This window comes from Loxodonta africana, chromosome 21, assembly GCF_030014295.1.
Source record: "Loxodonta africana isolate mLoxAfr1 chromosome 21, mLoxAfr1.hap2, whole genome shotgun sequence".
Taxonomy (NCBI): Eukaryota; Metazoa; Chordata; class Mammalia; order Proboscidea; family Elephantidae; genus Loxodonta; species Loxodonta africana.
Genome location: NC_087362.1, coordinates 23,050,252 through 23,073,217, shown reverse-complemented (window position 1 = coordinate 23,073,217; position 22,966 = coordinate 23,050,252). Strand labels below are relative to the sequence as shown.

Sequence of the window (22,966 nt, the reverse complement as noted above, 5' to 3'; positions counted from 1 at the left end):
CGAGGGAGGGTCCTCGCCGCGCGGGAGGCCGCACCGCCGTCCCGTCACGGCGCCGGCGCCGGCTGGGGCTGAACCCGGAAGTGGCCCAGCCGGCGCGCCCGCCGGTCCCGCCACCGCCCCGCACCCGTGCGAGCGCGGGAGCCGCGCAGGCAGAGGAGCGCGCCCAGCCGAGCGGGCCATGGCCGCGGGTGCCGCCGCTGCAGGTGGTGGCGCGCGGTGAAGCGAGCGCGGCGCGCCCTCTCCGGGGCGGATGGAACGCGGCTTGGTGGGCGGGCAGTGCCGGTGTCCGCGGCTGGAATGGTGCTGGCGGCGGCGGTCGGTGCCTGCGTTCTGAAGCCCGAGAGGAGCCACAATGGAGACGCCGCCGCTGCCTCCCGCGTGAGTGAGCCGGCGGGCGGGCGGGCTGCGCCGCTGATGATAAGCGCGCCGCTGCGGCGTGTGTCGCCGGCTCGGGCGCTGCCCGGGGACGGCCGCCGGTGCCGCGGGGGAGCGGGCGCCCGGGGGCAGCAGGAGGTGGGAGATGCGGGGCGTGACGAGGCGCGGATGCCCGCAGTCCCGAGGCGGACGGAAACTCAGCTTGGCTAGGCAGCGACTGAAAACGCTGCCCGGCGTTTCCCGAGGTCTCCCCAGTCCCAGGCGAACGGGGAATTCGGACCGGGGCTGTGCATGGGGACTCTGCCCGTCTGTGCATACCTGCCTGAAATGCTTGCCCCGCTGGTACCCCGCTTGCCGACCGGTTTCTAAGGGATAGTGATGGGATGCACGGGAATCCGTTGGGGTGGGGGGAGTGGGGAACGGGAAAGTACCAGGAGCCCGGTGTCCAAGTGAATTGATCTTAAGGTTTTTTGCTTCTTCGAATTTTTAACACAATATCTGAGAAGCTTTTACATCGCTCTAAATGAGTCGCGGCAGTTCTGAACATGTGACCTCTTTTACCTGGCACTGCAGAAAATTTTATCCAGAAATCAGAGAGCATCTCCTGTTTCCTTGGTACTCTGGGCAAATTAGGAGTATATCGACCTTCCCGGTCACAGTTTTTTTTTTTTTCCCCCCACTTGATACCCAAATACATCCAAGATTACATGCAACAAAATTTTACTTTCCAGAAATCGTAACAGCAGAAAAATTATGTGGAAGATGTTATTGCATTATTTAGTGCAAGATTCTTGGTGGAAAATGTCGTTGCATTATTTGGTGCAAGGTTTTTTTTTTGTTGTTGTTAGTTTTTTTAAGCATCTTGCTAAAAGTGAACTCCCCAGGAGTTTTGAAATTTTGAGTTTATATTTGCTTTCTTCAGTTTAACCTTTATGAAGGAACGAGAGCTGGTTGAATTTGACTTTTCAAACCTCAGGCAAACGATCATTCTGAAGAACCGTGTACCTTTTCATAGAGCCTGACCATTTTTCAGTTAGATTTGGCTAGCTTCACTCCATGGCACTCCCAGCTTCTTGTGGTTATTTGGCAAAATTCCAGCCAGAATGTGAATATTTGGCTTGGGTTAAATAGTTTTTTTTGATGCTGAGTCCTTTTAGGAGAGCTAATAGGATTCTGGGACTACAATTTCTAAAAGTGCCTTCCAGCGTTTTTAGCTTGAGTGGAACAGGTCTTGGGGAGCTAAGAAGCAGATGATAAGACTCTTGAATTGATCCTCCTGGTGTGATAGAAGCAGGGCCTCAGCTGCTCCTTGATCGCTGTGACTTTGAGGGCTCTGTGATCTGGTCCTGTTCTGAAGTAGGTTCAGGAAGGCTCCTGAATCCCCAGGAAACATGATGGTGGGTTGTTATCATCAGCAGCCTTAGCACAGGACCAGCAGGTGAGGGTTCTGTCCAGGCTCAGTGGCATGTAAGACAGGCTATGCTACCTGTATATAGATAGCATATAGAGTATGCCATATACGATGCGGGTATGTTTTCTGTAGTAAACCTGCTTCGTTCATATCAGTTCTCTGCAATCCCTTTTTAATTTTGGAGCAGAAGGAGCTAAAGGAAAGGACAAAGTGATCTTGGAATGCAGATGAAAAGAAGGGTGTAGAAAAGCAGGCTCTGGATGGGGGTAGTAGAGTCGTAGAACATGAGTTAAATTGAAATAATTAAAAATGAGACAGATGTGGGCATGAAAATATTGGTAAGCTGAATTTAGGACAGATCAGCTAAAAACTTCAGTGTCCAGCACAGTTCTTTGAGACCACATCAGTAGTGGTGCAACAGTGAGATGCTTAGCTGTAACAGGAAGCCTGGAATGCCAGCGTGGATCAAAGAATCGTTAAAACTTCTTTCAGTCATGGGTGGCTAAAGTTGGCAGGACTTTTTCGTTGTTTCTGTCCATTTGATTATAACTATAAACAGGTTTTGTTTTCTCTTGGTTTATCTAGGGTTAACTTTAATTCCGAAATTCATTATAGTGTTATTTACCTTTCTGTAGATTTTTTTTCTTTCCCGTTTCTGGACCTGTTTGCCTCCACTTCCATTAACTCGTTTTTCTTTCCGCATTGGAGCATGGGTGCCCGATTGGAGAAATGAAAGCAGTGCCTTTGGGAGAAGGCTTTGTGGAACTCTACTGCGCTGGAGCTGGGCTAGGACAGAGACCAGTGGAAGTTATTGGAAGGGCTCAGCTTTTCATAAGGTTTGATTTATAGCCTAAGCTTTAAAGCAAAGAAAGATGTTTGACCTGGATTTAAAGTGTTTGGGATGATGTGGCTTGAAGCAGCGACTCAGATCTTCTTTGTGAGAGTCTCTGTTTATTTATCAATTCATTCGTTCTGGAAATGTTTGGACGTCAGTGTTTCCCTGGTACTGTGTGTCGTGCTTTTGCTCACGCTTCTCTTTTAACAGCCAGGTTTATGTTCACAAATCCCACTTTGCTCCTATTTGGTCTGTTAGCACATTGTCTTGGCAGGATGGCAGGCATCTGTGCCCAGGTTCCCTATTTCCTTCGGGATGGCCTCACTGAAATTAGATTTTGGTCTCCTGTACTCTTTCTACTCCTTGCCACCAAGTTCTCTTTCATCCTTTTTGATTTTCACATAGGTTGTCAATGGGCTCTATGTCTCTGCTGATTGTTTTTTCCATTCTCCATTTAACTCCCCTTGCATTTTGGAGTCTGGATGATAATAAGACTGTGTGACATTTGCCTCTGACTGAACCTGAAAGGCATGCAACTGGAAACTAGATGTAAAGTTGTAAAGGAATTTCAGGTAGTAAACTGAGATGTGCAGAAGAAAATGTAGACTGATGAGCTCTGACCTCAGGAATGTTTTGTGCATTCTAGCTTTTATACTTATTGTAAAGGATTTTCATAGTTGTTAAGTTGAAGGAAGATACAAGGTATAGAACTGAGTATACCCTTTTGATCATCCCTCACTGAACCGTTTTCCTGGCTCTCATTTTCCCACTGACTCCTCTTTTACATATTGGCTCCTTTTTTTACATGGAGGCCTTGCTTTTTCCTTCTCAAAAAGCAAACGTGCCTTGGATTCAACTACATCTTTTTTTCAGTCAGTGATTCCACATCACCTGAGACTGTCGTTAGAGGTGTCCAAGCAAAGGCAGACAGATATCTTGTTGACTGTGTTCTAAGGGATTTAGGCATCAGAAGATGGGTTGGATAAGATCAGAGGTTCCCAGGTTGTGGGATTTTACTGACCTGTGAAATGAAAAAAAAAAAAAAATTGGAGTCTAACATAGAATTGCCAGCTTTTTAATTTTGCCAAGTAAAATAATTATTGATAAAACAATAATTACCAACTGCTATCATTCATCTTTTTGTAAAAAAAAAAAAAAAAAGTATGTTAATGCCCCACCCCAAATACATGGAAGGACATCATCCCAGACTAAAGGATAAACCATAAATGGAGTAAGTTTAATTTTATTCAGACACATTACATTGTCCTCATTTTGTTACAGACCAGTGAAAAGTTCATCAAAGCCTGACATTTGTGATCCATGAACCAGATGACCTTTAATGTTCTTTCTAATTTTAAGATTCAATTACTGTGTATTTGGAACCTTGCTGCAGGTTACCTCAGTGTTCGTTCATTTGTCTTTTCTAGCACGTTGGAATGTATTCTTGTTTTTGTTTAGCTAGTCCTAACTGTAAGTTGGGTTTCTCTCAGATCATAGTTGAATTTCCTCAGACAGACAAAGATGTTTAAAATATTTAGGAGCTATAATGATCTACAAGATAATGTTGAAAGAAGACAAACGGATCAACGTGTGTTGAAGAAAGTGTCATATATAAGGTAAAATTTGAGGTGCATTTGGGAGCATAAATGGATTTTAGAAATAGGTAGAATTTAGGTAGTTGTTGTTACGTGCTGTCGAGTTGATTCCGACTCATAGCGACCCTACGTACAACAGAAGGAAACAGTGCCAGGTCCTGCACCATCCTCACAGTCCTTGTTATGCTTGAGTCCATTCTTGCAGCTACTGTCAGCCCGTCTCATTGAGGGTCTTCCTCTTTTTCACTGACCCTCTACTTTACAAAGCATCATGTTCTTCTCCAGGGACTGATCCCTCCTGACAACATGTCCAAAATATGTGAGACGTAGTCTTGCTGTCCTTGCTTCTAAGGAGCATTCTGGCTGTACGTCTTCCAAGACAGATTTGTTCCTTGTTCTGGCAGCCCATGGTATATTCAGTATTCTTTGGCAGCACCACAATTCAAAGGCGTCAGTTCTTCTTCAGTCTTCCTTATTCATTGGCCAACTTTCACATGCATATGAGGTGATTGAAAACACCATGGCTTGGGCCAGGCGCATCTTAGTCTTCAAGGTGACTTATTTGCTTTTCAGCACTTTAAAGAGTTTCTTGATTGCTGCTTCCAGGGGCGTTGATTGTGGACCCAATTAAATGAAATCCTTGACAACTTCAGTATTTTGTCAGTAGTAGTCTTAAAAATTTCTGATGCTGGAAATCATCCCACCCCACCAAAAAAAGCACTACGTTTATAGTTCACATTTTCTAATGCACATAGTAGGCATTCAATAAATATTAATAAATGTGCATTTGTGAAGATGACTGGAGATTTGCTTATCTCTGCCTGTTATGGAACTGCACCAGGAGTGTTATGAAAACCATTGAACTTTTCTCCTAAGGTCAGGCAGAAGGCTCTTTCAAGGCAGTACAGAGAATGAGAATTGTTTTTCAGATGCTCTTCTGTTATATTCTACCAAATTCCAAATGCATTTACTCTTTGTAATTAGGCATGTGGAATTCTCTTAATCATATTTATCGAGTACCTACTATGGCTAGGCTTTGGCTATATCTCAGGAAACAAAACAATGTTCTTTTCCTCCTGGTTGAGAAACTGATCGTAAGTGAATATGTAATTTCGGTAGTGGCAAGTATTATGAAGAAAAATCAAAGCAGGTAAAGGGAGTAGACAATGATGAGGACTGGGGAGTGCTGTTTCAGGTAGGGTTACCCGTTGCTGTCGAGTCAGTTTCATCTCCCAGCGACTCTATAGGACAGAGTAGAATGCCCCATAGCGTTTCCAAGGACCAGCTAGTGGATTTGAACTGCCAGCCTTTTGGTTAGCAGCTGAGCTCTTTACCACTGAGCCATGAGGTGATAATTTTTTTTATTTTTATTGTGCTTTAAGTGAAAGTTCATGATTCAAGTCAGTTTCTCAAACAACAACTTGTACACACATTGTTATATGATCCTAGTTGCTCTCCCTACAATGTGACAGCACACTTCTCTCCACCCTGTATTTCCTGTGTGCAGTTAACCAGCTGCTGTCCCCTTCTGCTTTTGTATCTTGCCTCCGGACAGGAGTTGCCCATTTACTCTCCTGGATCTACTTGAGCCGAGAAGCACACTCTTCACCAGTATCGTTTTATGTCTTATACCAAAAAAACCAAACCCACTGCCGTCGAGTCTATTCCAACTCCTAGCAACCCTATAGGACAGAGTAGAACTGTCCCATAGAGTTTCCAAGGAGCGCCTGGTGGATTCAAACTGCTGACCTCTTGGTTAGCAGCCATAGCACTTAACCACTATGCCACCAGGGTTTCCTAGTCCAGTCTAATTCTTTGTCTGAAGAGCTGGCTTTTTGGGAATGGTTTTAGTTCTGGGCTGATCGAGAGTCCAGCCTCAGTCAGACCCTCCAGTCTCAATCAAACCATCAAGTCTGGCCTTTTTAGTAGAATTTGAGTTCTGTACCCCACTTTTCTCCCAATCCAGCAGGGACTGTCTGTTGTGTTCCCTGTCAGAGTGGTTATTGGGGATAGCTGGCCACTATCTAGTTCTTCCGGTCCATGAGGTGATAATTTGAGCAGAGTTCAGAAGAGGGAAGGGCATTCCAGGCGGAGAGAACAGTTAAGTGCAAAGGCATTCTTGTCTTCTCTCCCCACTGAGGTGATTCATGTCCACAAAACTGTAGTGAGTCAGGATACTCTCTGTACTTTCTCACATTGCTGACTGTTGGCATTTTCTAAAGTACACTTTTGACCAGTTTTTTTTCTTTGACCCTACTTTGAAAAACAAGCCTTTGCTTTCCATGACTCTTTCCCTTGGTTTTCTCCTTTAGTTTTTACAGTTTGCCAAATGTGAGTCTCATACTTTGTTATTTTATTTCAGATAATCTTGTCAACAAGCTTGTAGTTGAGGTCTTCATTTCCTTTTCTTTTCAGATAAGGAAATAGAGGTTAAATTACTTTCCCAAGCTCACCAAGTAGAAAAACTGGGGTTTTAATCTGTCTCCATCGGTTACTTTTTTCCTGTTGTCTTACACGACTTCTCTTCCATTACTGTTTGTTGGCAGTGGCTATTCTCACAGACTCAGGCCTGGGTCAACACTTCTTTACAACCGTTAGTCTCTGAGTTATGGCCCCATATGTATCGTCAGCATCAGTTTTGGATCTGTGCTTCCGTCCTGAATTTTTTAGGTTCTTAACGAAATATTTCCTCTTAGCTCGTACCTCAACTCAAAATGTCTAAAATTGAGTTTATAATGTTTGTTCTCAAACTGACTTCCCTTTATGGCATCTCCAGTTATTTAGTATGTGGTTATTCTCCTGGTCCCTGATGGCTTAAAACTTGCAGTAGTCTTTGATTTCTCTCTTTCTTCATCTTCCGTATCTTTTCAGTCCCCAGGCACTGCAGAGTCTTGGTTTCAAGTGTCCATTCTGTCTACCAGTATTCTGATGAACAGATTTTATTACTTGATACCTGAATTTTTTCAGTAGTCTCCTACTGAACCCTGTGTGTTCTTTACCCACCTTTTAAATCCATATACTACTAATTTTTTTTTTTAAATGGTGTTTCAGGTGAAAGTTTACAAAGCAAATTAGGTTCTTATTCAAAAAGTTATACACAAATTGTTTTGTGACGTTGGCTGCAATCCCTGTAATGTGTTAGCACTCTCCCCCTTTCTGCCCCGAACTCCTCGTTTTCATTTATTCAGTTTCCCTGCCCCTTCCTACCTTCTTGTCTTTGCTTTTGGGCAGGTGTTGCCCGTTTGGTCTCATATATTTGATTGACCTAAGAAGCACTCCTTACCTATGTTATTGTTTCTTTTATAGGCCTAATCTTTGGCGGAAAGGTGGAGTTCGGGTGTGGCTTCAGTTCTGAGTGAGGGTGGCCATAGTCTTGGGGGTTCCTCCATTCTCTGTCAGACCAGTAAGTCTGGCCTTTTTTGTGAGTATGAATTTTGTTCTACATTTTCCCTCACTCTGTCCTTGACCCTCTATTGTGATCCCTGTCAGAGTGGCTGGTGGTAGTAGTCAGGCACCATCTAGTTCTTCTGGTTTCAGGCTTCCACCTACTACTTTCATCTTAGGGTCACAGCAAATGACTTATCAAATCCAGATATCTCAGCTGAGCAGTCACAGCTTTTCATCATTTTGACCTTATCTTTTGTGTTGAAAATTATTGTGTTCTTTAGCCTTCCAGCATAAACTCTGCTCTGTCATGAACCACAATTCACCAGCCTTTTCCAGTGCTCCCATCGTGTTGCTCTGTGTTAAAACTGGTGTTGCTCCAGGGCCCAGTCTGAGCCCCAGCTCCTAAACCAGAAAATTCCCTATTTACACCAACTCACTCCAGCGTATTGTTGCATTCCTATAATATTTATAATCCGTAGCGTGTAATCTTGCACCTGTGTACTTGTGCTATTCCCTAGGGGTTTCAGATGTGCTTCCCCAGTTAGATGGTAACTGGAGAAGGGTCCTTTGTTCAGCCTCTTTTATGTGCCTCGCTCTGTTTAGTGCAGGACATGCAGTGAGCATCTAGGCAGTGCTTACATACTTGATATATTAACAGCTGTGGTCATATGGCATAGTGGTTAAGTGCTATGGCTGCGAACCAAAGAGTCGGCAGTGCGAATCTGCCAGGTGCTCCTTGGAAACTCTGAGGCAGTTCTGCTCTGTCCTGTAGGGTCGCTATGAGTTGGAATCGACTCGACGGCACCGGGTTTGGTTTTTTGGGTTATGGTCGTATGGACTACAGTCAGCCCTCCATTGTCCACAGGGTTCGCACAATCACGGATTCAGTAAACCTTGAGTTGAAAATACTACAAAAAAAAAAAAAAGGTTCCAAAAAGCACAACTTGAGTTTGCCATGTGCCGAGCACTACACTGAAGCCATGCAAATATAGTGCTGTGAGTTGGAAACCTTGCTAACCAAAGGGACTGCCGTTCAAATCTGCCAAGCGTTCCTTGGAAACTCTATGGGGGCAGTTCTACTCTGTCCCATAGGGTTGCTATGAGTCGGAATCCACTCAACGGCACTGGGTTTTAGGGTACCCTGCTGTAGCCTCCCTCCATCTCACAGATCCTAAGTCTCTATCTAGCACTCTGTTTGAGCTTGCAAAGACTGAGAAAGCAGTGTTAAGCGTAAGCATTAACAACTGTTTACGTAGTGTTTACATTGTATTAGGTATTGTAAGTTATCTAGAGACGATTTAATGTGGGAGGATGTGTGTAGGTTATATGCAAATACTACACCATTTTATATAAGGGATGTGAGCATCTGAGAATGTGGCGCAGTGGTTCAGAGCTTGGCTGCTAACCAGAAGGTCAGTAGTTGGAATCCACCAGTTGCTCCTTGGAAACACTATTAGGGCAGTTCTGTGCTGTCCTATAGGCTCCTTGTGAGTCAGAATTGGCTCGAGGGCAGTGTTTTTTTTTTTTTGGCTGGTTATCGTGTTTAGTGCTTGTACAGCTCCCAGAGATAAGTAGATGAGGTGTTACTGTTTTTGACTTTTATGTCACATATCACATTAGACATATTTGTGGAATAACAGAAATTTATTTTAAAAGTAAATGGTTTGAAGCCCAGAGAGACTAAACTACTAATCCAGGGTCACTTGATTAGTGTTTGGCATAGGCAGGACTCACATTCATTTCTTCTGCCTCCTTCTGGTCCTCTTCTAGTGCTTTTTTACTCAAGTGCTAGAAGATGTAGTCCAGTCACCTGAATTGCCAAGTCATCCTGCCACCCTCACTTCCCAATACTAGGAGCATTGGGAAAGGAAAGGTCAGAAATATAAGTGATAGAAGACATGGAAGTCTAGGAGTGGATCATCAACCCCCTTCTCCCTATTTTAGCGCCTTACACTGACAAATGCTTCGTTAATTGTTTGTGAAATGTTCTTTAAAAGATTGATCTTGCATAAGACATGCTTTTACCCCAGTCTCTTTCCTGTAATAGTCACTGTCAGGGACAAAAAGTGCCTGATTGTGCTCTGTTTGTCATGTAGGTGGGAGGGAAAGGAGAGAGAGCTGAGCTGAGCTGAAGCAGAGCTTTTTACAGCTCTATTGTTCTACTATCAGAGAGCAATTATACTCCAACTTCCATCAACCTCTCCACCTCCGACATCCCAACCACCTCCTCCTGCCAGTGCTACCCCACACGTTTAATGTAAAGTCACACAACCAAGTCCTGGGTGGGAAAGGAGAGTATATAATACCTCCCTTGTTTTCCAGTAGGTAGAGTGTTCTGCTTTTTAACTGCTAATTCATTTCAGTAAAATTGGGGTTTCCAGCTTTTCTACATGCTGCCTTTCCAGCTTTGGGAAATTGAGAATATAATTTTTCAGCAATGCGTGTATTACAGCTAATGTATTCAGTGGCATTTTTTATGATGCCTGTAAGATGCTCTGTGACTTGATGCTGGATAGGAGTTTTCACCTCACAAGATGCTTCATATTCAGTTCTAAGGGTCTACATGCTGAAGGATCCATCCAAATTCTTGTACGTCTATGGAGCAAACATTAACTTTTTTTTAAAACTTTACTTGGTAAGGTGACCATATGTTTATAGATTACAGTTAGTCTACTGCCTTTCTGTACCCCGTAAAAGTTTAAATTCCAGACACTTGAACAGAATTTGCAGAGTGTGTCTCTTTGCCTTTAGCTAATTACGCAAACTGAAACCTCAACCCTACCACAAACCAAAACACCTTTCCAGTGGAGAAAGCCCTCTGCTTTCACAGCTTCTAAGTAATAGGGCGGTTATTTGGGTGAGGTGAAGGATGTGAGAATGTTTTGTTGGGAACCATAGAGTGAGGTAACAAGTATTAGTTTGGCTGAATTTCTTATTCGAGTAGTCTGGACTTGTTTATGGGAGCAATGTTAATAAGATACAGGCTTCTGCAGTGTAGGTTTAAATAGAAAGACAGCAGAGAAAATAAAAAAAAGTTATACAGTAGTAGAGAAACTTGAAAGCAGTGCAGCATGGATGGTAACTTTGAAAACAACAGCTGCTGGCTTGAACTTGGCAGAAATTTGTGAGTAATGGTGGGTGACTCATTGCAAGCAAGGGAGTCTTGCAGCTTTTGAGGTGAACAGGCAGAGGGGAGGAGGGGGGAAAAGTAGAGATGGTGACCACCCAGGGGCCAAGTATTTGTGTCCTGAATGCGAAAATGTCTTTGGTCTGTGCTAAACTTTGCAGCTGCATCATTCGCTTGAGTTACAGCATTGTCTTCACCAGAAAACACTAAAAACATAGGCCGTATCTCCTCATGCTCTCTGTCAATCTGGGGTGGGGAGGAATGGTAAGTGGGTGGCAGAGCATATTACAACCACCTTTGTTTGTTTGTTTGGAATCATACATGGCAGCCTTTCTTTCACCCCTAACCCAGGGGATGCTGTCATCCTGGTATACCCAATCCTAAAAAGGGCCTGCCTGAAACTCCACAGTGAGAGGGGTGGTCATACGTAGTTTGGGAAAATTACTCAGATCATTCTGCTCCTTTTCCCAGCCTCCACGGAAAATCACTGTTCCAAAGCAAATGATACATATCTAAAAAAAATTATACCTCATTTCTAAAGTGTCTTCAGAATTGAGTAGGTTTAAAACTTTTCTTGGTTATGGAATCCTGACTATTTGGGGGAGGCAGCTCCATTAGAGTGCTTTATTTTCTTCCTATCTGAGAATAGTTGTTGTCAGTGGTGTGTTCTTAGGGAGAGTCAGAAAGTTACCTTGTCTAAGAAGCCAACCTTACCCATAGCTGGGAATTTGCAGAAGGGTCAGTCATTGAAGGAGGACTTTAGGATTACTTATTATACCGGAATCCAAATCCTTTGAAACCTCAACTATTTAGAGTTTGTTTTGATAGCAAGAGGCTATTGGATAATTGTTAGACTGGTTGTGGCATGTAAAGCTCGGGAAAGATAAAGTGAAATAAGACCTTGAAAAAGTATCTCCTTCAGAACTTTTAAAGCAGGCAGTTCTCAGGATGAGAAGCTCTTCTGGAAAAGGCTGGCTTTATGCTCCTGAAGGGAAGCAGGGACAAGGTGTAAATCCGAACTTAACATGGTATAACTTGAAGCGTAAACCTTCACCTGTCACTTAGTTGCTCATTCCTAGTATATGTACATTTTCCACATCTATAGCTTTTTTTTTTTTTAATGCGTCATTTTCTGTTACTCAGTTCTGCTTCTGAATGAGAGACCGTTTGTGCAACACAAAGCCACATAGGAAATGGAAAGTTATGGAAAGGGCATTAGTGTTGAAAATAGACCTGTGCTGTATTTGTATTTGTAAGTGGCTCTTAGTACAGAGAACACTCTTTTTCTTTTAATTCAGTGTTATTTCTTTCAGCCTTTTGAATAAAGCCTTTTCTTTGCAGAATTTCTGGTCTCTCAGGTGTTTTCCTTGCCCCACGAAGGAGTATATCAGAAAAAGCAGGAGCTGAATATACCTTTAAGGAAGCACCAATATGAACATTGATCATTCCATGATAGCTGTCTTAAAGTTAATTTTCAACTGCAGGAGGTTTTAATTCCTAATTTTTTAAGCTTTGGACTTTTCCCCTGGAGGAGTGCCTTGGGCTACTTCATTTTTGTTGTTTGGTGCTATCTAGTAAGTTCTGACTCATAGTGACCCTATGTGACATAGTAGAAGGGCCTCATAGGGTTTTCTAGGCTGTAGTCTTTACAGGAGCAGATTGTCAGGTTCCTCTTCCATGGAGCTGCTAGGTGGGTTCAAGTTGCCAACCTTTATGGTTAGCAGCCAAGTACTTAATTTTGTGCCACCGGGCCTCTTAACTTCATTTGTACCAAAACCTGTTGCCGTCAAGTCATTTCCAACTCAGAGTGACCCTATAGAACAGAGTAGAACTGCCCCATAGGGTTTCCAAGGAGCCCTGGTGGATTCGAACTGCTGAACATTTGGTTAGCAGCTGAACATTTGGTTACTACGCCACCGGGGTTTCCTGCCACCAGGGTTTCCAACTTCATTTGTAAGGCCCCTTTAAATATTCTCAACAAGTGGAGGAGCAGGGCTGATGTCCATTTCAATGGGCAAGTCCTTTGAGGAATCTAGTACCTCAGCTAGTGTTGGTTTTGGAGGATGGGGAGAGGAACAGGGATGGCTCTCATGGTTAATGTTGGAATGCCCCAGGTCTCAGTCTTTGGCTGTCTTCTCAATCTACAGTCTCTATCTTTGTGATCTTACTAAGATTCATCTTCATATATCATCCGTATAACCAGTGATGCCTAAATCTGTATTTCCAACTAGACCTTTCTGTCCGTTTCCACTTGAATATTCAACTGCCGATTTGACATCTTCACTTGAATGTCTGATACCTTAAAATCGACGTGTACAGAACTGAGCTGTGGCTTTTCTTATCCCCAAACTGGTTCCACCTGCAGCCTTTTTTTTTTTTTAATTGTGCTTTAGATGAAAATTTAGAGAGCAAATTAGCTTCTCATTGAACAGTTAATATACAAATTGTTTTGTAAAATTGGTTGCCGACCCTGCAATGTGTCAACACTCTCCCCTTTTCTATCCTGAGTTCCCTGTTTCTGTTTTTCCAGTTTTCCTGTCCTTTCCTGCCTTCTCTTCTTTGCTTTTGGGTTGGTGTGCCCATTAGTCTCATATACATGATTGACTATGAAGCACGTTCCTGATGTGTGTTGTTGTTGGCTCTGTAGACCTGTCTAATCTTTGGTTGAAGGGTAAGCCTCAGGAGTGACTTCAGTACTGAGTTAAAGGGTGTCCGGGTACCATACTCTCAGAGTTTCTCCAGTCTGTATCAGAACAGCAGGCCTGTTTTTTTTTTTTTTGGTGAATTTGAATTTTGTTCTACATTTTTCTCCCGCTCTGTCTGAGACCCTTTATTTCGATCCCTGTCAGAGCAGTCAGTGGTGACCGGCCACCATCTAGTTGTCTGGTGGCAGTTGTGGTAGTTGTGGTGATTTAGTCCTTTGGACTAATCTTTTCCTTGTGTCTTTGGTCTTCTTCATTCTCCTTTGCTCTAGCTGGAATGGGACCAGTAGATGTATCTTAGGCAGGTGCTGTCAGGCTTTTAAGACCCCAGACGCGTCTTAAACGCTAGCAAGCAGCCATCTAAGATGCATCAATTGGTCTCAACCCACCTGGATCAAAGCCGAATGAAGAACGCCAAGGACACAAGGCGATTACGAGCCCAAGAGATAGAAAGGACCACATGAACCAGAGACTACATCATCCTGAGACCAGAAGAACTAGATGGTGCCCAGCTACAACCAATGACTGCCCTGACAGGGAACACAACAGAGAACCCCTGAGGAAGCAGGAGAGCAGTGGGATGCCGACCCCAAATTCTCATAAGACCAGACTTAATGGTCTGACTGAGACTGGAGGGACCCCGCTGGTCATGGCCCCCAGACCTTCTTTTGGCCCAGTACAGGAACCCTTCCTGAAGCCAACTCTTCAGACATGGATTGGACTGGACAGTGGGTTGGAGGGGGATGCTGGTGAGGAGTGAGCTTCTTGGATCAGGTGGACACTTGAGACTATGTTGGCATCTCCTGCCTGGAGGGGAGATGGGAGGGTGGAGGGGGTTGGAGGCTGGCGAAACGGGCACAAAAGGGGGAGAGTGTAGGCAGAGAGCGGGCTGTCTCACTGTGGGGAGAGTAATTGGTAGTGTGTAGCAGGGTGTGTATGTCTTTTTGTGTGAGAGACTGACTTGATTTGTAAACTTTCACTTAAAGGACAATAAAAATTAAAAAAAGAAAAGACCCCAAATGCTAGTCGCCATAGTCGGATGTAGAGCATTTTTTTTATAGACTGTTATGCGGATTGAGCTAGATATCCCCCAAGGCCATGGTCTTCAGCCCTTAGCTCAGTAATTCAGTCCTTCAGGGTGTTTGGATGTGTCTGTGAAGCTTCTGTGACTTTGCCTGTGCCAATTTATGCTGACATCTCCAATATTGTGTACTGCCTTACCCTTACCACTTATCTGTTACCTATTTATTTAGTGTTTTTCCCTCTCCACCTCTTCTCTCCCTCATAGCCGTCAAAGATTGCTTATGTATTTAAGCATTTTCATGTGTTTTTATAATAGTGGTCTCATACAATATTTGTCCTCTTGTGGTTGACCTGTTTCATTCAGCATAGTGCCTTCTAGATTCATCCATGTTGTGAGATGTTTTGCAGATTCATCATTGTTCTTTATTGTTGTGTAGTATTGTGTGTATGTACTGTAGTTCATTTATCCATTCATCTTTTGATGGACACTTAAGTTGTTTCCGTTGTGAATAACACTGCAGTGAACATGGGTGTGCATATGCCTATTTGTGTGATGGCTCTTATTTCTCTAGGATATACTCCTAGGAGTGGGATTGCTTTATCGTATGGTATTTCTATTTCTAGCTTTTTAAGGAAGTGCTATATTGTTTTCCAAAATGGCTGTACCGTTTTGCATTCCCACCAGCAGTGCATAAGAGTTCCCAGTCTCCTGATAACCCCTCTAACATTTCTTATTTTCTGTTTTTTTGATTTGTGCTGGTAATGTCAGAGTGAGATGGTACGGTGTGATTACATTTGTGTGTGGCCTTTCTAGCCAAGGTCTTGTAACTCCCACCCAGGTGACAGCTAAGGTCTTGTAACTCCCACCCAGGTGATTGGGCCATACTGTGTGATAGGGTAATTGTGGCCTATCAAGGGTATTGGTCAGTTTTGCCTTAAAAAAGAGCCAGTTCCAGGGCAGAGAGGAGGACCCGACCACTACCAAGGAAGGAGAGACTGGCAGGAGACAGCACAGTGAATTTCCTGGCCCGCAGAGCTGGAAAGCTGAGTGCCTTTGGGCAGAGACTAAGGGCCAGTGAGAAGCCTATACCTGACTCAGAATTTGGGACTTGCCAGCCTCCACAACCTTGAGAACCATTTCCTTTATATGGTTTGTGAGTTCTGTGAGATGTTACAGCGAATTAGGGAACCCAAAGACAGGAGGGAGAGTATGGAGAGGAGAAGGAGTAAGTAGTGATGTTAGAGGTGATGGAGCGGTACAGCAGCTTGGAAAAGTTGGACATTTGGGACAGCTCTAACCTCCGCCTAATAGGAACCAGCTTTGTGCTGATCCTTATAAAAGAAATTATTCATTTAGATGTTATCTCATTGTAGTTTTGATTTGCATTCCTGTAATGGCTAGCTGTGAGTCGGAATCGACTTGATGGCGCTGGATCTGTGTAATGGCTAGCGATTGCGACCGTTTCCTCACGTGTCCATTAGCTGCCTGAATGTCTTCTTTGGTGAAGTATCTGTCCATATTCTTTGCCCGTTTTTTAATTGGATTATTTCTTTTTATTGTAGACATGTTGGATCTTCCTATAGATTTTAGAAATTAGACCTTTGTCAGATATGTCATAGGCAAAAATTTCTCCCAGTTTGTAGGTTCTCTTTTCATTCTTTTGGTGAAGTCTTTTGGTGAGCATAAGTGTTTAATTCTTGGAAAATCCCATTTATCTAGCTTATCTTCTGGTGTTTGTGTATTGTTAATTATGGTTTGTATCCTTTTTAAGCCATATATTAGAGCCTCTAATGTTGACCCTATTTTTTCTTCCATGGTCTTTATGGTTTTTGGTTTTATATTTAGTTCTTTGACCTATTTTGAATTAGTTTTTGTGTATGGTGTGAGGCATGGGACCAGTTTCATTTTTTTACAAATGGACATCCAGTTTTGCCAGCATCATTTGTTAAAAAGACTGTCTTTTCCCCATTTAACGGACTTTTGACCGTTGTCGAATATCTGCAGGTGACCAGCAGCCTTCTTGATCTCAGTTAATGAAAACTCAATCCTTCAATTGCTCAGGCCAAAAAACTTGAAGTCATCCTCACTTCTTTGACATCCCACAACCATTCTGTCAACAAATCCTGTTGGCTGTACCTTCAAAATATATCCAGAACCCAGACACTTCTTATCACCTCTATTCCTACTACCCTGCTCTCCCACTGCATTACTGCAATATGCTCCTAATTTCCCCCTTTTCATCTTTGACTTATATAGACTATTCTCAACAGGTGAGCAAAGTGATCCTTTTAAAATGTAAGTCAGATTATGTCACTCCTCTGCAGTACATCTCCTTTTCATTCAGAGTAAAAGCGAAAGTTCTGACAATGTCCTATGTGATCTGCACCCAGCCACCCTCAGCCATAGCTCTTTGCTTCAGCCACACTAGTCTCACAGTTCCTGGAACACACCAGGCACCTACTAGCCTGTGCTCTAGCTATTCCTTTTCTCGGGATGTTCTTCAGGGTATCTTTTTGGATAACTCTCTTACCTCCTAATGTTTGTTCAAAACTCAATTCTCAATTGGGCCCTCCCTGACCACCCTATTTAATACCCTCTACCACTGTCAATCACCCCTCCCTTCTGTCTCTCTTTACCCTACCCTGCTTTTTCTTTTCTCCATAGCACTTATTTTCTAATATGTCCTCTACTTCATTAACATTGTATTTGTTGTGCAGGTAGTCTTGACTTACACACATTTGAGTTATGATGAACCGCAGCCGTCTCTTTTTTTGGTACACCTTATTGTTAGTAATACCTACTGCATACAGTGTTGTAGCACATACTTTGCTGATGTCATCGTTCTCATGCCAACCCCCAAAGACATACAGGTGAGATTTATAAAGATACTGATAATAAAAGGCAATAATAATGAAAACTAAAAAAAAAAAAAAATGACGAGGTATCCACTTGACTTAACGTCAGAACCGGCTTATGACAGAGTGATCAGAACAGAACCCCATCTTAAGTTGGGGACTACCTGTATTTTCACCCCACTAGACTCAAAGCTTTGTGAGCGTAGGGATATTTGTTGTGTTTACTGATGTATTCCAATAATGCTTGGTACATATTTGGCCCTCAAAAAATCTTTGCTGAATGAATTTATGAGTGGTAGTGTTTTTAAAATGAATCATCCTTTCAGAAATGAGTAAGTAGAAGAAGATGTATGAAAAATGCAACAATAAACATGGATGTTTGCTTGCCGTTCTTTGTGTTTATATATATATATGTATATATATGTACTTATATAGGTTTTTTTTAGGCTTAGTTTGGTAACCTGAGTTTTTTATTTAATCACTTTGTTGAGGTATAATTTACATACCATAAAATTTATCATTTGTAATTGTACAAGTTAGTGATTTTTAGTAAATTTATAGAATTGTGCAACCATCATCCCAGATAGTTCCATTGGGTTCCTTTGCAGTTAATCTCTGTCACCTCCTGTGTTATCCTGATTTTATTCAATAATTTTTGGCCTCTATGTCTCGAAAGAATAATTCATAAGCAGTAGTAATATAGCTTTGTGCTCCTAAAAATTTTAAGTTTAAAATTAAATATCCATTGGTTAATGTAGGAAATAATATTGAACATTAGTTAAAAGAACGAGATTGAGACTTACACTGGCTGCATTCTTATCCAGCTCTACCATTTACCAAATTACCCAAACTGTTTTGCCTGAATTTCTTCATCTGTTTAATGGGTAATAATAGTAGTAATTAGATCAGAGAGTTATTATGATGATTTACCAAATAATAAAAGTAATCTCCTTGCGGCACAGTGGCTACCATGTAGTAAATACTCCACAAACATTAGCTAACATGATTAATCTCTTTTAGAGTAGGTCTAAAATACATGGGGATCAATATCCTTGCAGTCAGAGAGCAAAATTCAAATCCGATTCTAGGCTTTTGAAGATTGTACAAAATGTAATCCTGCTCTTGTCTTGGTTTGTAAATAATGTATGAGAGATCGGAAGAGCGAGTTAATTTCCAACAGAGAAAATTGTTCCCCAGCATTTTTATTTGGAGGTATCTGCAACATCACTTGACTGAATTTTCTCTGCTCATCTTTGACATCTTTGACACCATGGAAGTAATTACCCACTTTTTTGTTGAAACCGTAGTGACCATCAGAAGGTGTTCTGAAATGTGTTTTAATCTTAGGATGGGATACACTGTAAGTGTAATTTCCTCCCAGTGAGCGGGGGAAGCATTTTATTGTGCCTCTTGTAGCCTGAGAAGCCGTAACAAAATTATCTTTAATAAGGTCTTTTTCTGCTTTTTGTTCTTTTCTTTTACGTACAGATGCACAAAGCAGAGTCATCAGAAGCCTCTCGATTCAAAAGATGATAATACCGAAAAACACTGCCCAGTGACAGTGAATCCTTGGCACATGAAGAAAGCTTTTAAAGTCATGAACGAATTAAGAAGGTATCGTTACATTAATGTACATGTAACTATGGGCCCCTTCTCTTTATCTTTCAGTTGTTTGTAGTGAATACACCCACCAGTGGTTGTTTCTTTTGAAACAGAGAACGTTAAAATCCTTTTTTGTGATCTTTTATTAAAGGAAGGGAGACTGCAAATCATTTGTCAGAAGTGTGGTTGGAGAGTAGTTCCGTTCTGTCCAATATGGTAGCCACCAGCCACATGTGGCTCCTGAGTTCTTGAAATGTGGCTGGTCTAAATGGGATGTTTTGTAAGTGGAAAACACCGATTTCTAAGACTTACTGTGAAAAAATAATGTATAACTTTTTATTAATAATTTTTTAAAATATTGAGTCCATGTCAAAATGATATTTGGGATATTTTCAGCTAAATATATTGCTAAAATTAACTTCACTTGTGTTTTACTTTTTTAATGTGACTTCTAGAAAATTTAACACTACATATATGGCTGGCATTTGTGACTTACATTATACTCGTATTGGACAGTGCTGGTCTAGGGCTTCTAACTTATCAGCACAAAGAATATGGAAAGACTCTTGGACAGAGAAAAATGTATTTCTCTTTTTTGGTGGGTGGTGGTAGTTGTTTTGGGGATTAGCGACCTGCTTCGTTGCTAAGATGGTAGTTCTCAAGTATGTTAGGAGCTACTGCAATCAAGAGTGACTTTAAAAGTTGATTTGAGAAATGAGTAACTTTTTTTTTTTTAATTAAAAGGCCAATTATATATTAACAGTTTTAGTTGTTTTTTTAGCATTTTATGAATAACATTTTTTCTGTTATTCTTCTTGTGAAAGTACACCACATGTGTCTCCCTGTAATGTTGAAAGCTTGGGCTAAGAAGGAATTGGTTTAACGTTTCCCCTAGCCTCTCTGTGCTGTGTCTTCCTATAAGCCCACCGTTTTAGTCTATCACTTGTTTGTTCATTTCTTCTTTAATTAAACGTTCAGTAAATATTTATCTGCTAAGTGCTGGAGATATAATGGTGAACAAAAACAGTTGGTTGCTACCCCAGTGTGGCTTATGGTTCATTGCAGGAAGCAGACCTTAATCAAAGAATCACGCATGTAACTGTAAATTTTAATGGCAGTGCTACAAAGGAGGGCTACCTGATGCTGTGAAGGTGGATAAGAGTAGTCAGGGAAGGCTTCCCTGAGAAAAAAAGGAATAATTGTGCTGGGACCTGATAGGAAAATAGAGATAACATAAAATTAGGAAGAAGTTGGGAGAGATTAAAGTAGAGTGTTGCAGGCATAGCAGCAGTGCTGAAGTCTTGTGGTGGGCAAGAGCTGGCCTCATAGGAGGAACCGAAAGGGGAGTAAAGTGGGATCAGGGTAAGAGGAGGCTGGAGGGGATATAGGTGAGCGCCAGCCTCTTTAGAGTCCTGTATATTTGGTGAATAGCAGTGGAACATTGTTGGACATAGAGCTGGAAGATGAGCTCCTAAGGTTGGAAGGCACTCAAAATATGACCGGGGAAGAGCTGCCTCCTCAAAGTGGAGTCAACCTTAATGACGGGGATGGAGTAAAGCTTCATTTGTTGATGTGACATGACACAGAATGAGAAGAAACAGCTGCGAACATCCATTAATAATTGGAACATGGAATGTGTAAAGTATGAACTAGGAAGATTGGGTGTTGTCAGAAATGAAGTGAAACACATAAAGATCAATATACTAGGCATTAGTGAGATGAAATGGACTGGTGTTGGCTGTTTTGAATTGGACAATGATATGGTCTATGCTGGGAATGATGAAGAGGCAAGGCGGTGCAATCATTGTCAAAAAGAACATTTGAAGATCTGAAGTATGGTGCTGTCAGTGATAACATAATCTCCATAGGCCTACAAGGAAGATCAGTTAATATGACTATTACTCAAATTTATACACTAATTACTAATACCAAAGATGAAGAAATTGAAGATTTTTACTAACTTTTGCAGTCTGAAATTGATCAAACATGCAGTCAAGATGCGTTGGTAATTACTAGTGATTGGAATATGAAAGTTGGAGGCAAAGAAGGATTGATAGTTGGAAAATAAGCCTTGGTGATGGAGACTTAGACGTGAGATCATGTGATAGAATTTTGTAAGACCAATGACTTACTCATTACAAATAACCATTTTTCAACAACATAAACAGCAGCTATTCAGGTAGACCTCACAGGATGGAATACACAGGAATCAAATCGACTACATCTGTGGAAAGGAGGAGGAGGACATGGAGGAGCTCAATGTCATTAGAGCAAGGCCAGGGACTGATGTGGAACAGACCATCAATTGCTCATACGCAAGTTCAAGTTGAAGCTGATTGAAATGAGTCTATGAGAGCCAGAGTACAACCTTGAGTATATTCTACCTGAAGTTAGAGACCATCTCAAGAGTAGATTAATGCATTGACCACTAATGACCAAAGACTAGATGAGTTGTGGGATGACATTAAGGACATCATACATGAAGAATGCAAAATGTCATTTAAAAAACAGTAAAGAAAGAAAGAAAAGACCTAACTGGATGTCAGAAAAGACTCTGAAACTTACTTTTGAATGTATAGTAGCTAAAGTGAATGGAAGAAATGATGAAGTAAAAAACCTGAACAGAAGATTTCGAAGGGCAGCTTGAGAAGATAAAGTATTATAATGACATACGTAGAGACCTGGACTTAGAAAACCAAAAGGGAAGAACACGTTTGGCATTTCTGAAGCTGAAAGAACTGAAGAAAAAATTCAATCCTCGAGTTGTAGTATTGGAGGATTCTGTGGGCAAAGTGTTGAACAATACAGGAAGCATCAAAAGAAGGTGGGAGGAATACACAGAGTCACAGTACCCAAAAGAACTGGTCGTTATATAGCCATTTCAGGAAGTAGCATATGATCAAGAACCAGTGGTATTGAAGGATTAAGTCCAAGCTGCAGTGAAGGCATTGGTGAAAAACAAGGCTCTAGCCACTGACAATACCAGTTGAAATGTTTCAACAAACAGATGCAATGCTGGAAACACTCACTTGTCTACACCAAGAAGTTTGGAAGACAGCTACCTGGCCAACTGATCGGAAGAGATCCATATTCGTGCCCATTCCAAAGAAAGGTGAGGCAACAGAATGCAGAAATTATTGAACAATATCAGTACTATCACACAAGTAAAATACTGTTGAAGACAATTCAAAAACGGTTGCAGCTTTACATCAGAAGGAGACTGCCAGAAATCCAAGCCATATTCAGAAGAGGGTATGGAACGAGGGATATCATCGATAATGTCAGATGGGCTTGGCTGAAAGCGGAGAATACCAGAAAGATGTGTACTTGTGTTTTATTGACTATGCAGAGACATTCGACTGGATCATAACAAATTATGAATAACATTGCAAATAATGGGTATTTCAGAACACTTGTGCTCATGCAGAATCTGTATATAGAGTAAGGGACAGGTGTTCAAATAGAATAAGGGGATACTGTGTGGTTTAAAGTTAGGAAAGGTGTGCGTAAGAGTTATTCAATCTGCATGCTGAGCAAATAATCTGAGAAGCTGAACTACATGAAGAAGAGCGGGGTATCAGAATTGGAAGAAGACTCGTTAACAACCTTCTCTATTTAGATAGCACAACTTTGCTGAAAGTGAAGAAGACTTGAAGCACTTACTGATGAAGATCAAAGATCACAGCATCCAGTATCAGATTACATATTAACATAAAGAAAACAAAAATCCTCACAACTGGACAAATAAGCAACATCATGATAAACAGACAAAAAATAACGTTGTCAAGGATTTAATTTTATCTGAGTCCACAGTCAACACCCATGGAAGCAGCAGTCAAGAAATCAGAGGACATATTGCATTGGACAGATGTACTGCAAAAGACCTCTTTGACCTGTTAAAAAGCAAAGATGTCACTTTGAGGACTAAGGTGCGCCTGTCCCATGGCATGGTATTTTCAATTGCGTCATATGCATGCGAAAGCTGGAAAATGAATAAGGAAAGACCGAAGGAGAATTGATAACTTTGAATTATGGTGTTGGCAAAAAAAATTG

At 41.8% G+C, this 22,966-nt stretch overlaps 1 protein-coding gene across 3 annotated transcripts in view; it reads left to right on the top strand.

Moving 5' to 3' along the window:
* Positions 1 to 226: 226 nt before the first annotated feature.
* The window catches only part of KLHL2 (kelch like family member 2), a 130,892-nt gene continuing 108,152 nt past the window's right edge, over positions 227 to 22,966 (top strand). For 2 of the 3 annotated variants that reach the window (XM_010595597.2, XM_064273597.1), the window contains exons 1-2: positions 227 to 378; positions 18,800 to 18,925. In XM_010595597.2, the coding sequence (XP_010593899.1) occupies positions 353 to 378; positions 18,800 to 18,925 (152 nt within the window). In that variant the 5' untranslated portion in view covers positions 227 to 352. Of the gene's footprint in view, positions 379 to 18,799; positions 18,926 to 22,966 lie in introns of those variants that run through there. The other variant, XM_010595600.3, reaches the window with a different exon arrangement.